Source organism: Haemorhous mexicanus, chromosome 23 (assembly GCF_027477595.1).
Source record: "Haemorhous mexicanus isolate bHaeMex1 chromosome 23, bHaeMex1.pri, whole genome shotgun sequence".
In the NCBI taxonomy this organism is placed as follows: domain Eukaryota; kingdom Metazoa; phylum Chordata; class Aves; order Passeriformes; family Fringillidae; genus Haemorhous; species Haemorhous mexicanus.
The window spans coordinates 3,428,929-3,443,721 of record NC_082363.1 but is presented as its reverse complement, the minus strand read 5'-3'; the positions used below and the strand labels follow the sequence as shown (position 1 = coordinate 3,443,721).

Sequence of the window (14,793 nt, the reverse complement as noted above, 5' to 3'; positions counted from 1 at the left end):
CTCATTTAGCCTAATTTCACTGTGCTAATTCACACCCAGGGGCAAGTTTGAACTGAATTATTTGACCTGGCTACATCAATGTCAAGTGAAGTGCTAAAATCCCATAAAAATTCTGTCTCTTTATCTGGTTTGCACAGGAGCAGGAGAGTGGAGAAGAGATTCACATCTGGAGCCACATTAGGGAGTGATTCATGGAACTGCCCCTTTCTTCAGGGACAAAATACAGCTCTGCAGACACACAGGGTTCCTGCTGTCTCCATGTAAATGAAATGATTATAAACAAATTGTAAACATACCTGAGGGACACTGGTAACAGCAGGTTTGTGAGGTTTCATCATAGAACCAATTCTCTAGTGTACCACAGGAATGAGGTGGGGTTAATGATGTCTAGAAATTGAAAGAGACAAAAGACACCGTTAGAAAACAATTCATTCTGTACTAGAGCATGTCCCAATGCCTGTCACAAGCTGTGGTGGTTGCAGATGGAAAGGAAAAGCCCACAGGTTTTTGAAAATTCAAGTATTCCCAAAGCAACTAAATTATTGTCTGCATTTCCTTTAGAAACATTGCAGCAGTTAGCAAAAAGAGAAAATTACTGTCCTAAAATAAAAATAATCTTAAAAAAACACTGCCCTAAAATTAAAAAGTGTTTTAAAAAAATTACTGCCCTAAAATTATTTCATGTTAATTGGAGCTAAGGATTTGGTGTAACCCACAGAGGTCTTTTCTGTTTGCAGTATCCAAGTTTTCTGTTACTTATGCAGTCACACTGTTTAAATTAAACAACCTAAGTGTGCATTATAAACCAATTTAGGGATAAATCCTGCAAGAGGATTTTGCCTTGAAGAGAATGCTGCAAACACTCCCATGATGAAGCCCTTTTTCAAATAACTAATCCCACTTCTGTTGTGAGTGAAGCTCTTCAGAAATAACCTTTCATCACCACACAACCAATATTTATTTAGTTCTTAAAAATAACCCCATACAATAGTTTTGATATTAGCTTACAGAATGAGACCCAGCTACAACTTGTAACAAGAAGCACATAAGAAGATTTAGTTTTTGTATGGCTGGGCCACTACAGCTCTGGGAAATTACAGTGCTGCAAGTGTTCTGATGAGAAAATCTGATTTTTGAACTTGGCATCTCCCTAAAGAATCCCCTAAAAATGTTGTTATCTGAAATTCATTTTCAGTATTTACTAGAGGGTATGAATAGTGATTTTTTTTTTTTTGTGGGGGGGGTTTGGGGTTTTTTTTGTTAAGAATTGATAAATCCCCTGGAGATTTTCCCACACGATACTGGTAGAGCAGTTAAATATTTCAGAAACTCTACATCTCACTTGTGCCAGTGAATTTCCCACTGGTCTTTGAAATAATACTTGCTGTCACCTTTGTGCACCGTGCAGAATCTCACTGCCTAACTCATTTCACAGCCTGTTCTCATAGTTAATACACACAAAAATATAAAGTTATGTCATTTCCGTCAGAAAACAGGGGCTTTCAGTCAAGGAGGAAATTAACAGAAGAACAAGAAATAGAAACACATGGAAACCAATAAATTTCACCCAAGTCCAGTAGCAGAAGTGAGAGCTGTGACACATCCCTGCACTGTGACCCCTGGGCTGCCCTACTCACATCTCACAGCTGCCTGCAGAGGCCAGAGCAGGAGTTTCTGCTGCCCAGCCTGACCCAAACACCTCTGCAAAGGTGCACCTGGGGCTTTCCTGCTCCGAGGAGGAAGCCCCAGACTGGGGGAGAAGGAAGTGGTGTCTCCTCATCACGTGTGGCACATTCACAGTCTCTGATAAAATCCCTCTGCCCAGGGATTTTCTCCTGGGAAGCTGAGAGGCCTCAGGGAAAAGGAAAACAATTCTGATCTCATTAATTCTCCTGTGCTGTGCTCATGTGGAATGTGTTTGGAGATTGTTCACCCCCAGGTGATTGTTCCATGGATTCTGCTGGGAGTTGTTTTCACTCTCTGGCAATGTCAGAAATAACCTTCCATCACTACATACCCAATATTGTTGTGTCAGGGCTCTGGAAAGAGTCACAAGTTTTCATTATCATCTTTTTATCCTTCTTTAAGTATCCCTTCTGTGTTCTTTAATATTGGGTAATATTCTTTAATATAATACAGTATCACAAAGCAATAAATCAGCCTTCTGAGAACGTGGAGTCAGAGTCTCCAGCCAGACTCATCATTCCCTCCTCTGCCGGGGCCCCCTACAAACACAACACTGAAATACAGCACTCCCCTGAGTGTGCACTCAGCACTCCCCTGAGTGTGCACTCAGACTCAACACTCCCCTCAGTGTGCACTCAAACCTCCCCTCAGTGTGCACTCAGACTCAGCACTCCCCTGAGTGTGCACTCAAACACAACACTCCCCTGAGTGTGCACTCAGACTCAGCACTCCCCTGAGTGTGCACTCAGACTCAGCACTCCCCTCAGGGTGCACTCAGCACTCCCCTGAGTGTGCACTCAGACTCAGCACTCCCCTCAGTGTGCACTCAGCACTCCCCTCAGTGTGCACTCAAACCCAACACTCCCCTCAGTGTGCACTCAGCACTCCCCTGAGTGTACACTCAGACTCAGCACTCCCCTCAGTGTGCACTCAGACTCAGCACTCCCCTCAGGGTGCACTCAAATGCAACACTCCCCTGAGTGTGCACTCAGACTCAGCACTCCCCTGAGTGTGCACTCAGCACTCCCCTGAGTGTGCACTCAGACTCAGCACTCCCCTCAGTGTGCACTCAAACCCAACACTCCCCTGAGTGTGCACTCAGACTCAGCACTCCCCTCAGTGTGCACTCAGCACTCCCCTGAGTGTGCACTCAAACTCAGCACTCCCCTCAGTGTGCACTCAGACTCAGCACTCCCCTCAGTGTGCACTCGGACTCAGCACTCCCCTGAGTGTGCACTCAGACTCAGCACTCCCCTCAGTGTGCACTCAGCACTCCCGTCAGTGTGCACTCAGCACTCCCCTGAGTGTGCACTCAGACTCAGCACTCCCCTCAGTGTGCACTCAAACCTCCCCTCAGTGTGCACTCAGACTCAGCACTCCCCTCAGTGTGCACTCAAACCTCCCCTCAGTGTGCACTCAGACTCAGCACTCCCCTGAGTGTGCACTCAGACTCAGCACTCCCCTGAGTGTGCACTCAGACTCAACACTCAGTGTGCACTCAAGCACAGCACTCCCCTCAGTGTGCACTCAAACACAACACTCCCCTCAGTGTGCACTCAGCACTCCCCTGAGTGTGCACTCAGACTCAGCACTCCCCTCAGTGTGCACTCAGACTCAGCACTCCCCTCAGTGTGCACTCAGCACTCCCCTCAGTGTGCACTCAGACTCAGCACTCCCCTGAGTGTGCACTCAACACTCCCCTCAGTGTGCACTCAAACACAACACTCCCCTCAGTGTGCACTCAGCACTCCCCTCAGTGTGCACTCAGACTCAGCACTCCCCTGAGTGTGCACTCAGACTCAGCACTCCCCTCAGTGTGCACTCAGACTCAGCACTCCCCTGAGTGTGCACTCAGACTCAGCACTCCCCTCAGTGTGCACTCAGCACTCCCCTCAGTGTGCACTCAGCACTCCCCTGAGTGTGCACTCAGACTCAGCACTCCCCTCAGTGTGCACTCAAACCTCCCCTCAGTGTGCACTCAGACTCAGCACTCCCCTGAGTGTGCACTCAGACTCAGCACTCCCCTCAGTGTGCACTCAAACCTCCCCTCAGTGTGCACTCAGACTCAGCACTCCCCTGAGTGTGCACTCAGACTCAGCACTCCCCTCAGTGTGCACTCAAACCTCCCCTCAGTGTGCACTCAGACTCAGCACTCCCCTCAGTGTGCACTCAGACTCAACACTCAGTGTGCACTCAAGCACAACACTCCCCTCAGTGTGCACTCAAACACAACACTCCCCTCAGTGTGCACTCAGCACTCCCCTGAGTGTGCACTCAGACTCAGCACTCCCCTGAGTGTGCACTCAGACTCAGCACTCCTCTCAGTGTGCACTCAGACTCAGCACTCCCCTGAGTGTGCACTCAGACTCAGCACTCCCCTGAGTGTGCACTCAGACTCAGCACTCCCCTCAGTGTGCACTCAGCACTCCCCTCAGTGTGCACTCAGACTCAACACTCCCCTCAGGGTGCACTCAGCACTCCCCTCAGTGTGCACTCAGACTCAGCACTCCCCTCAGTGTGCACTCAGCACTCCCCTGAGTGTGCACTCAGACTCAGCACTCCCCTGAGTGTGCACTCAAACCCAACACTCCCCTGAGTGTGCACTCAGACTCAGCACTCCCCTCAGTGTGCACTCAAACCCAACACTCCCCTGAGTGTGCACTCAGACTCAGCACTCCCCTGAGTGTGCCCTGGCCTCGCAGACACTCCCAGGACTGACCAGGCACCACACCAAGGCCACTCCTGAGCTGCTGAGTGCAGTCCCTGTTTCTAGAAAGAAAATCCCAGAGCCAACAGCCTCCTGCCTGTGGCCAGGTCAGCCTGGATTGGTTTCTCTGCAAGAGCTGTGGGAAGTCACCACAAATACCTGAGCTTTTCTTCCTGGTTCTCCTGGGCAACCAACTCTGGCTGCAAATGAAGCTGAATTTTAAACAAGAGTACAAACCCTTGAATTATTGAATGACTAATGCAGCACATACACTTACAGCGTATTTAATTGTCTGGTTTGGGGTTTTAATAAAAGAATAGTGTTTGTGTAAAAATGTGAGAGAACCTTTCTAAATGTGTGAGAGCTTTTTTTAAAAGTTACTGTGCCAGGAATATGAAAATCTGGGGTTTGTATCAGATTCTGCTCCTGGTTCCAACAGTGCACACTCTGATTATGGATTTGACCTGATGGGATGCAGTGATAAATCACTGCAGGAACTAGGCCAGCATACTGAACAGATGGTGCAGATGTAGCAATGAAAAAGTGCCCAAGTTCATTTTCCCCCTTTCCACGGGAGGGCAGCTCTGCTCTACAGCCACCCCCATCATCCAGCTCATCCCTGGCTCCCCCACAAACGCTGCTGCCAAGTGTCCAGCCACAAGCACAGCTTTGTAGCCACCTGCACTGTTACTGAGCCAAGCCCCAGGTGCTCTGCTGTGAAAGAACAGCTCTCAGTTACTCTGAAAATGCCTATTTTATGATTGGCTTTTTGCAAATAATTAAATGAATATTATATGTGTTGTGTTAGAAAGTGATGCTGTGTTAATTTTCTGAAGTAGTGTGTTAAATATAGTTTTAGGTTATAACATAAAGTTAAAATAGAAACTGTGCTATGTAAGATTTTTTTTAAGGAGAGGAATGAGGTACTCCTACTGAGACAGCAGCCACAGGACACCTAAAGCTTTCAGAGAAAGAGAATTTATTGCTCCCTTATCAGGAGAAACGAACTTCTTCCTGCCTCACTCAGCCCTGCAGACGCCGTCAGGATCCAGAGGCAGAAGCTGACCCTGCCCAGACAGAATCCTGGGCTTGAATGGAATTGATGCACCATGGATGAGGTGTATGAATATGCAACAGGCTGTTGTTTTTAAGGGTTAATCCTCTGTTAACGTGGGGCCTTTTTTGGGCTTATTTTGCCCAGAAAGAGGTACCCAGACTGTCCATAACTCTTTGTTTCTATTGTCTCATATTGTTCTAATTCAAATTGTCCAAATTATTATTATTCTAATTATATTATTTTTATAACCATTTTATTACTATTAAACTTTTAAAATGTTAAAAAAACCAAGTGACTGGCGTTTTTCACAATTACCCCATCTCTAAATCAAAACAAACTTAATCCCACAGAAATTCATTTTAACAAATCACAGCAGGATGTGTGTGACTGGGAAACCACCCTCTGAAGGCCCCATCACATCTAATCCAGAAGCAAAATGCCTCTAAGTCAGCATCTGTTCAGTAGAGGGGTTTCATGAGCATAAAAACTAGTAGAGATCCTTTCAGTGATAAATAACATTCATGTCAATGCTCAGCATCAGTCACCATGCCCCACCCTTGCCATCTTTTTCCCTCCAAATTCTAAAGCTGTTGGACTCCTAAAGTGACCTGCAGCAGCAACACAATGATGCAAAGTTCTGCTCTTAACTCAGCAGGGAGGTTGGTCCCCAGCACTCCCTAAGGGGTCAGTGAAGAAACACCAGATTTATTGCAATAATATCTGCAACTGACATTAGAACTTAGATTTCTGTTTGTAAATGTGTATTTTAAAAATCCCTTTAACATTTACCCCAGCACTCCCTAAGGGGTCAGTGAAGAAGCACCAGTTTTATTGCAATAATATCTGCAATTGACATTAGAACTCATATTTCTGTTTGTAAATGTGTATTTTAAAAACCCTTTTAACCCTTTAACACTGACCCCAGCACTCCCTCCTCTAAGGGGTCAGTGAAGAAGCACCAGTTTTATTGCAATAATATCTGCCATTGACATTAGAACTCAGATTTCTGTTTGCAAATGTGTATTTTACAAATCCCTTTAACATTCCAAGATCCCACACGTGCTGTAAGGCAGGTGGCTGTGGTGGGCTGTGGGTCTTTATCCCTCTCTCTGACTTTCTCTTCAAGTAAAGGCTTTGGATTTAGCAGGAGCTGGAACACATCTTGTGGAAGGAAAGATGACAATTCCTACCTGCTCTGGGACAGCAAGCACTGCTTCAGAGCTTTCAGTCACTCAGCAAGTCAATGATTTTTTTTTTCTTTTCTGATTGCACTGCAGATCAAGGACCAATTAAATAAAGCAAACATACAGATCAAAAGTATTTGGGTTTTTCAGCACTTGCTTGAGAGAATTTGTTTTAGGAAATAGGCTTTTTACAGCTCTTCTTTCTACAAAAACGTTTGCTATTCCAATTTAAATAATGGAGTTGTAAAGGTGGTGCTGAATTCAGTGGCTACTCTGCAATTCAGTCAGGACAAGGTTTGACTCATTTATTTATGGTTTTTGAACTCATAAGAGAAAAAGTGACTGTGAGGCAGAGTAAGAAATCGGGCTTGCTACAAATGAGCTGTAAGTCAGGAAGAAAGCAAATTACCGTAAAAAAGAAAAGAAATCTACCAGCAGTGGCTATTCTAGAACTGACTAATACTGCAGCAAAACAGTTAACTGCCTGTCAAGCCTCTATCCAAATTGTGACTGCACAGAAAAAGCTGATAATCTACAGCTTCAAGGAGCCAAGCTTCATTTGCTTGATAGTAAAGACATTATCAACCAGTGAGAGTTTCTGAATATAAAAAGAAGCAAAACCCAAAGTGTGGACTGAGCTAAGATGGAACATGGTTTAAAAATATGACCACAAAACAGAGACTTGCTCACGTTAGAAAGCATCACTTGTACTCCATGAGAAGCAGGAGCAAGTATTGCTGCAAGAGAGGCAGTGCAGGACAGTGCAAAGGCAGTTCCTCATCCCAGCAATGTCTGTGATAATTTTACAGTGAATCTGAATATTGACAATGAGTAGCAGAAAACCAAATTTTCTCCCTGCCCCATTCATTTTGTGAACAAACCACCAAAAGTGATGGCAAAGAGAAAGAATATAAACTTTTTGTTTCCACTGGCTTTCCTCCTAAAGCAGTCTGCATTCAGCACTCTGGACAAGCTGACCTGAATTCCTCTGGTGACAAGGATTGCAGACTCCAAGCCCCCAGAGCACTTATCCCTCTGTACCTCAGGAAGGAGACAGTGGCAGGACAGATAACATGGGGAAAGTAAACCAAACTTGCAGTGTGGGAGGGGAAATTACAACTGAAGACACAAGAGCAAACTCCCACTCCTACCAAAAGAACCAGGGGGATCCTTTTCAAATGCCTGTGAAGAGGGTACAGAACTTGGTTATTTACAAAGATTTCACTGCAGTCAGTGCCTTGTGAAAAACTCTGGCAGCCCAAGTGATGTGCTGGGTTTTTCATGTGCTGCCAGGTGTTTTAGGCTTGTATTTCCACAGTGAGGGAATGGAGCTCATTGCTGATCCAACACTCCATGCAAACACCTACTTGACTTCACCTGGGCAGCCTCTCTGTGCCTGACCTTTCTGCTTTTAAATGTGAATTTTTCAGTGTCAGGCAGGGAAATCACCTGGATTTATGCCAGGGGCTGAGGGCTCAGTGCCACGTGAGCCACGGGAGGAGGGGATAAGTGGCAGAGTGTGGGTGCAAGCAAACCCACAAGAGCTGATATGATCAGAACAGGGAGCTGCTGTGCATCTACAGCATCAGCTGAGTGCAGCTAGTGGGTTGTGTCTGTTTGAAGTGATTTTTGATTCAGAAATAGTGGATTCACGAGGAAGTCAGTGTCAGTAGGGTGGGGGGGTGTAAAGGAAAAGCTCTGTTATTGTTTAGCCTCTACACCTTTCAATTCAGCTCTCCTGACTTGCATCAGCAGAGTGGGCAGCAGCCCTCTGAACCAAGCTCTGCAAGGAATGTGTCTGTCACCGAGCCCACGGGCAAAACTCAGAGCCCACCCCATCAAACCTTCCCTCAGTCCCTGGCTCTGATGTGCCTGGAGCTGCAGCAGCTCCAGCAGGGCCCACAAGATGCAGATCCCAGCTCACATCCCCCACTCCTGCCTGTAAAGATCCCAGAGGGGGCAAATCCCCCTGGCTGCTCTGCTTTGTGCCTTTATCTCCTGAGAGCTCTGCTCACCACCTTTATCCCACCGTGCTGCCCCAGCCCTGCCCCTGGGGACACCCCAGCACCCAGCTGAAGGGCAGGGTGGCTCTGCAGCCCCAGGTGCCCCAGCCCTCACCAGGCAGGATCCCGGTGTCCCCCTGCCTTACCTGAGGGGTTGTCTGGATGTCCTGGAGCAGCAGCAGGAGCCCCAGTCCCAGGGGCAGGCTGCAGGCAGCCATCTGAGGAGGGGTTAAATGTCCCTGGCTGCCAGCAGTGCAGGTGACACAGATGGGCTGTCCCTTCTGGAGGCGGAGAGCCTTCCACAGTCCCACCAAGTCATGCTCCTCGCCTGTTCCTTCAGTCCAGAGGCATTCCAGCTGCTCAAGGCAAGCAGGCTTTGAGACTCAATTGAGCTGAGGAAACAATTTAGAAGGAAGGGGGAGGGGGCTGCCCCAAAAGAGAAAAGTAAAAATAGAACAAAACAAAACTGCCTCAATGCCTAGTCCTGGTGCTGTCAGTTTCTGCCAGTCGGTTGTGAGAGTCAAGGTTGTCACCCAAGGCACAGGGCTGGCTGTGCACAGGCTCCTGAGTCATCTGTGCTGCCCTCTGAGAGCACTTCACCACCCCAAAGCCTTGGCCAGGCACAAGCCCAAGCCCTGCCCCATCCAGCAGTCACTTTTTCAAGAGTTGCAACCGAGCCTCAAGGAAGTTCCCAGTTAGAAACTCGAATTCTTTCAGCACAGTCATTCTACTCCTGTTTGGATGAGTGGGTGAAGACTCACAATCAACCTTGGTGACACTCTAAGATTTTGGCTTTACACTTTATTGCCACTTCAAATACCAACATACTGCAGACCTTCCCCTTGAGAAAGCTTCCCTTTCCTCCAATCCCAGGAGAAACTAATAATTCCTGTTGATGGCAATCATCCTTAAGTCTGTACTCATCATTTCACTCACTTTCATTTGTTACTCTGGATGGTTTTTGTTCTGATGCCTGGAAATGTTTCAGTTGGTTGAAGATGTCATGAAGCCTCCTTATCTGTCCTAGAAGTACAGTCAAAAGTGAAGGTTAGCCACTTCAAAAAGGCAAAGTGCCTTGAAAACCCTCTGAGGTACACAGGAAAATAATGACAATTTGAATTCTCACACCTCTGGGTTTTTTCTTTGCTTCACACCCTGATCAACAACAACAAAAGAAATGAGAAAAATGCTGAAAGTCAGATAAATTATTATTATTTACTAAAGATCCACAGCCACCTCACTGCCATCACCCCCAAGCACCAAAGATGAGCATTCCACAGGGACCCTGTGTAAATATTTTCAACTCACAGCTGCAGCAATTTTAACTACCTCAATTTCTTTCTCCAGAACTCCATGACACAAAGCCCAGGCGTTGTCAGCACCCTGCCCAGGGTGTGTGTGACACACAATGCATCTCTTCACTCTGCCAGGGCACTGCTCAGTTTCTAAGCTCTCTTAACTACAGAAGCTCTTGGGGTGGATATGCCTTATAGGTCTAGAGACAACTAAGAATTCCCAATTATTACATTCTTGATTTTCCTAATTAAGTAATGGGCTAGAACACACCTTAATCTTCTGTAGTAATATGAAATTAGGCAATTATCCCAAATTATTAAGTTTGAAACTCCAAATAAATCATTATTATTATTATAAATAAAAGGCAGTCAGGACAATTGATGAGATCTGTTTGTATTTTTTCCTCTCCTCTGTGTTTTATTCCCTCTTATCAGGCCCTATCCAAGCTTTTCTAGCTAAAGGACAGGCACCAACATCACAGAGCTGGAAGGTTTAAGTTACACTGCTGAAGTCAAAGTATCTGATGCAACAATTACTGATGTGAGTACAAAAATCTGGGTGTAAAAGACTTTCCCAGAAGTGGCACCAGGGAGAGTTTTCTGGCCTGTTTTCCATAGGAAAACTGAAACAAGCATAGCGAGCATTTTTATATTTATGTCTCTTCATTCCTTTTTAATGAATGCTATCAATAATTTTTTAACCCATTGGATAACTTCATTCAAACTTGTCTGAGAAGGCAATGCCATTAAGTTTTACAAAGGTTGATGGAACAAGATGATCTTGGATAAAGGGACAAGTGGCTCGTGGCACACACTGAGGGAAAGGCTCCAGGTGCTCCTGAGATGAAAAACTCCACTTACACATCCAAAGTGAAATGGACCTCCCAGCTGCCCTTCTTCCTTCAACTTCTTAACCATTCAGTTCTTTCTTGTTTGAACTAGATATTTAAAAGGATAGGAAGTGGAAAGTGCTTATTGTTGCTGCTGGCTTTTCAGAAAGGCTGTTACATGACAAAATGTTATTACAAGTGTGTAATAAAAGCAACACCAATAAAGAGGGTGAAGAGGCTGCTCCACAGGAACATCACAGCCTGTGAGCACTTCCAAGTCAATGCATTTTTTCAGACTTGGTGTATTTTGATTTCAAATACAACAAAAGGGGCTTTCCAAAAGAAGCCCTATCAGTAACTGGAAGAAGCACCTCCATTTTATAACAAACCCACGCTACTGTTCTCTACATGGTGGCTCCATTTCCTAGAAAATAACCTCCTCTGTTAATATGAAAAATCCCCACAGAACAAATAGAAGCAAATAACCAACCCCTCATTCTCTGGTCTTCCATCATAGGACAGTGTCTGCCAGGAAAAAAGGGGAAGCCCCTGTGAGCATGCTGTTATAATTTATAAAGTTTATTTATCACACATAGCTGTCTATGACACCTGGGTCACTTTTTGCTTTGGGTGTTGAAGGTAGTGATGCCCTCAGATAAGCTTTCTTGGCATTTTCCAGTTTAATTCAACAAACCCTGTAAGTCAGGGGTTTCAAATGCCACTTGGTACCTGGAGCAAGAGAATGCAGAGACCCAAACAATGCCAGAAGGGAAAATCTCCACCACGTGCCCAAAACATCCCTTCAGCAATGTCTGTTCTCTGTGCTCTAACAGTGAGAGCCTAGCAGCAATGGAATACTCCAGAAGGATCACTGGTGCACACATTCTCAAGCAAAACTACTCATGACATTTTCTAATTTTGAAATAGCTCATGTTGTACTTTTACCATGGTTTCTTCTGCTTTCAAACATGTATGTTCAGTTAATATATATCTAGCTGTGTAAGAGGGGAAAGAAACCACCAAGAGAGGTGTCATCTCTAAACTTGTGACAGAGAAAAGAGACCATGAAATTTAAAAGGATACATATTAAAATACCTTGTCTAAAATCTGTATTTCAGTGTCTATCTGCATTGCTATTCAGAGTGATGCCAAATTTTGCCTTTATATATTGTCTATATTCTTTACAGATATATTTGTAGCTCTGTAGCCTATTATTGTATCCAAAGCTAGCATTTTACCCACTCTCTTAGAAAGAAAAATTAAATTCCCTAGGGGCTCCAAGCCCTGGGGATCCAAGGTTTGGCTCTCTGAGACACATTTTCCTAAAGAAAATTTAGCTCCTATCTAAGAGGGTGGAGGGTTTCAGAAAAGGGTAGAAGCAGGGAGGAGTTACTTCATCACCCATGCCTCTAACTGGGGATTCTTGTCAGTGATGATGATCTGCTAAACAAATAAAAATGGTCTCTGCTTTATGCTACATCTGCATCTTTGGCACTTTGCATCAAGTGTTCTGTGTGCTGTGAAGATCTTTATAAAAAATAATCTTTATCTATAAGGACCTATCTATCTATCTATCTGGATATATCTATCTATCTATAAGGACAGATCTATCTATCTATCTATCTATCTATCTATCTATCTATCTATCTATCTATCTATCTATCTATCTGTCTATCTATCTATCTATCAGGATATATCTATCTATCTATCTAGGATAACCTTATAAAGGATAATATAAAGAATCAGATAAAGAACAGATCAAACAGTGCCAGAGCTTGAAATTTCATGAGGAGCCCCAGGAGTACAAAAGGCAGGCTTGGTTGAGATACACACTACACGCCTTGGGGTGCAAATTAAAAAAGAGAAGAGAAATTAAAGCGTTTCCTGCAATGAGAAGTGCAGAAAACCTCATGTTTAAAAGAATGAAAGCAAGAAATGAAGAAAGGAAGAAAGCCAAGAATTACTTTCTTGCTGCCTTTCTTGATCTATTTAGGCATTTTAGCCATCAGAGAGCTCTGTGCCTGGATAGTGACACTGTGGACACAACACACAGGATCTCGATGATTTTATATATCCTGAACTTCTCAGTAAATATATGTATAAAACAAATACATATATTAAAATAATATAATATCTATAATATAATATAGACATATTAAAATATGTAAATAAATTATATATTGAATGTATTTTATATATATGATATATATTTAACATATATTTATTTTGTATATATATTTTATATATACACTAAACTTCTCAGTAAATATATATTAAAATACATAAAATAATATAATATATACAATAATATATAATATCTATATAAATATATAATATCTATATAATATATAAAATATAAATATAGAAAAATATGTAATATATGTTATATTTTTTATATTATATATATTTTATACATATATACTGAACTTCTCAGTAAATATATGTATAAAATAAATAAATATATTAAAATAATATAATATATATAATATATTATAGATATATTAAAATATGTAAATAAATTATATATTGTATGCATTTTATATATATTATATATATTTAACATATATTTATTTTGTATATATATTTTATATATACACTGAACTTCTCAGTAAATATATATTAAAATACATAAAATAATATAATATATACTATAATATAAAATATCTATATAATATATAAAATATAAATATAGACAATTATGTAATATATGTTATATTTTTTATATATATATATATATATATATATATATATACTGAACTTCTCAGTAAATCTTTCCACAGCCCCAGAGGACAGGCAGGAGGGAGAGCAGCACTGGAGCAATGGGATCTCCCTGAGATCCATCACACAGCCACTCACTGGGGTTTGAATTGGCTGTAGCTGACACAGTGTTTGAAATCACACATGGAAGAAACAGAACCTCATTTCTGCCACAGACTGACAAAATTCTGTCCCTCTCTGCCATTCTGGTACTGATATTTATTTGGTGACCATACACTTCTCATTCTTAGTAGGAATTTGTCAATCCATTTAATTATGTCACTTTAATGGATGAAATACACTGCAGGAACTCTTGAGAACATGATCTGAGAGCTGTCCTGATTCAGCAATTTCCCTCAGTATATTTCCTCACTGTGATCAACAATGAAGATTGTTTAAAGCTCTTGTTGCACACTTGTTAAAATGTAGTAATGGCTTAAATCAGGAAAAAAAAGGTTACCATATTAATAATAAAGATCACAGGTCTTAATTTCCACTTACACTCCTTTACATGTCATTTAGATAAATCTTATGTGGACAAAAAAATCTTATACCTTTGTTTTCATTATCTTAAGTAATACTACTGCCTTACATAAAGGGACAAAATAACTAATGTAACAACAAAAAATCTGTATAAAATATCTTTTACTGCCCCATAGTAGCTTCAAAACTAAAGTACATTTTGAGTCAGACTGAAAAATGAGAAGAGCTGACACAGAACTCAGTTCTCTTAAGAAAGCAGGGGCTTCCATGAAAGAAACCAAAATCATATCACAGAATTAGTATGTCCACAGGCTGAGAGAGACAGAGAGGGAGAGGGAGGGAGAGAGAAATGACCTTAGATGAGAGATCACACCATGTCTGTACTTTCAGTAATTCTGACTGCAGCTTCTGGAACAGTGGTATAGTTACACATGGTCATTCTCCACAGAAAAAGCTCTGCTAAAGCAATTTGAAAAAGCACCAAGAACTCCAATTCTATGCATTTTAATCCCAAGCAGAAAAGAAAAAAATTTTGGGGAAGACTGGCCAGGTGGCTAAAACACAGAAGTGGGACTCACTAGTTCCCCACAGTGTCACAGACCTTTTGGGTAGCTCTTATCCTTTCTTGATACTCTGGTTCTCCTCATCTAAAAAGTTTTAAAGCTGAACTAGTAACAGAAACCAGATGAACTTTCCTTTGTGGACAGAAACAAAAGAAACTTGGGAAATATTAAATATTTTTTGTGAAAGAATCAAATGGGAAGATTTTCAGGATGTAGTTTTTCCAAAGA

At 42.7% G+C, this 14,793-nt stretch overlaps 1 protein-coding gene across 1 annotated transcript in view; it reads right to left on the bottom strand.

Moving 5' to 3' along the window:
• Nucleotides 1-14,793, bottom strand: part of MIIP (migration and invasion inhibitory protein) — a 37,775-nt gene that overhangs the window by 11,624 nt on the left and 11,358 nt on the right. Inside the window, exons 2-4 of the mRNA XM_059866636.1 lie at nucleotides 9,574-9,660; nucleotides 8,784-8,993; nucleotides 297-387 (exon numbers count right to left, since the gene is read on the bottom strand). Coding sequence (XP_059722619.1) covers nucleotides 297-387; nucleotides 8,784-8,993; nucleotides 9,574-9,579 — 307 coding nt within the window. The 5' untranslated portion in view covers nucleotides 9,580-9,660. The remainder of the gene's footprint in view (nucleotides 1-296; nucleotides 388-8,783; nucleotides 8,994-9,573; nucleotides 9,661-14,793) is intronic.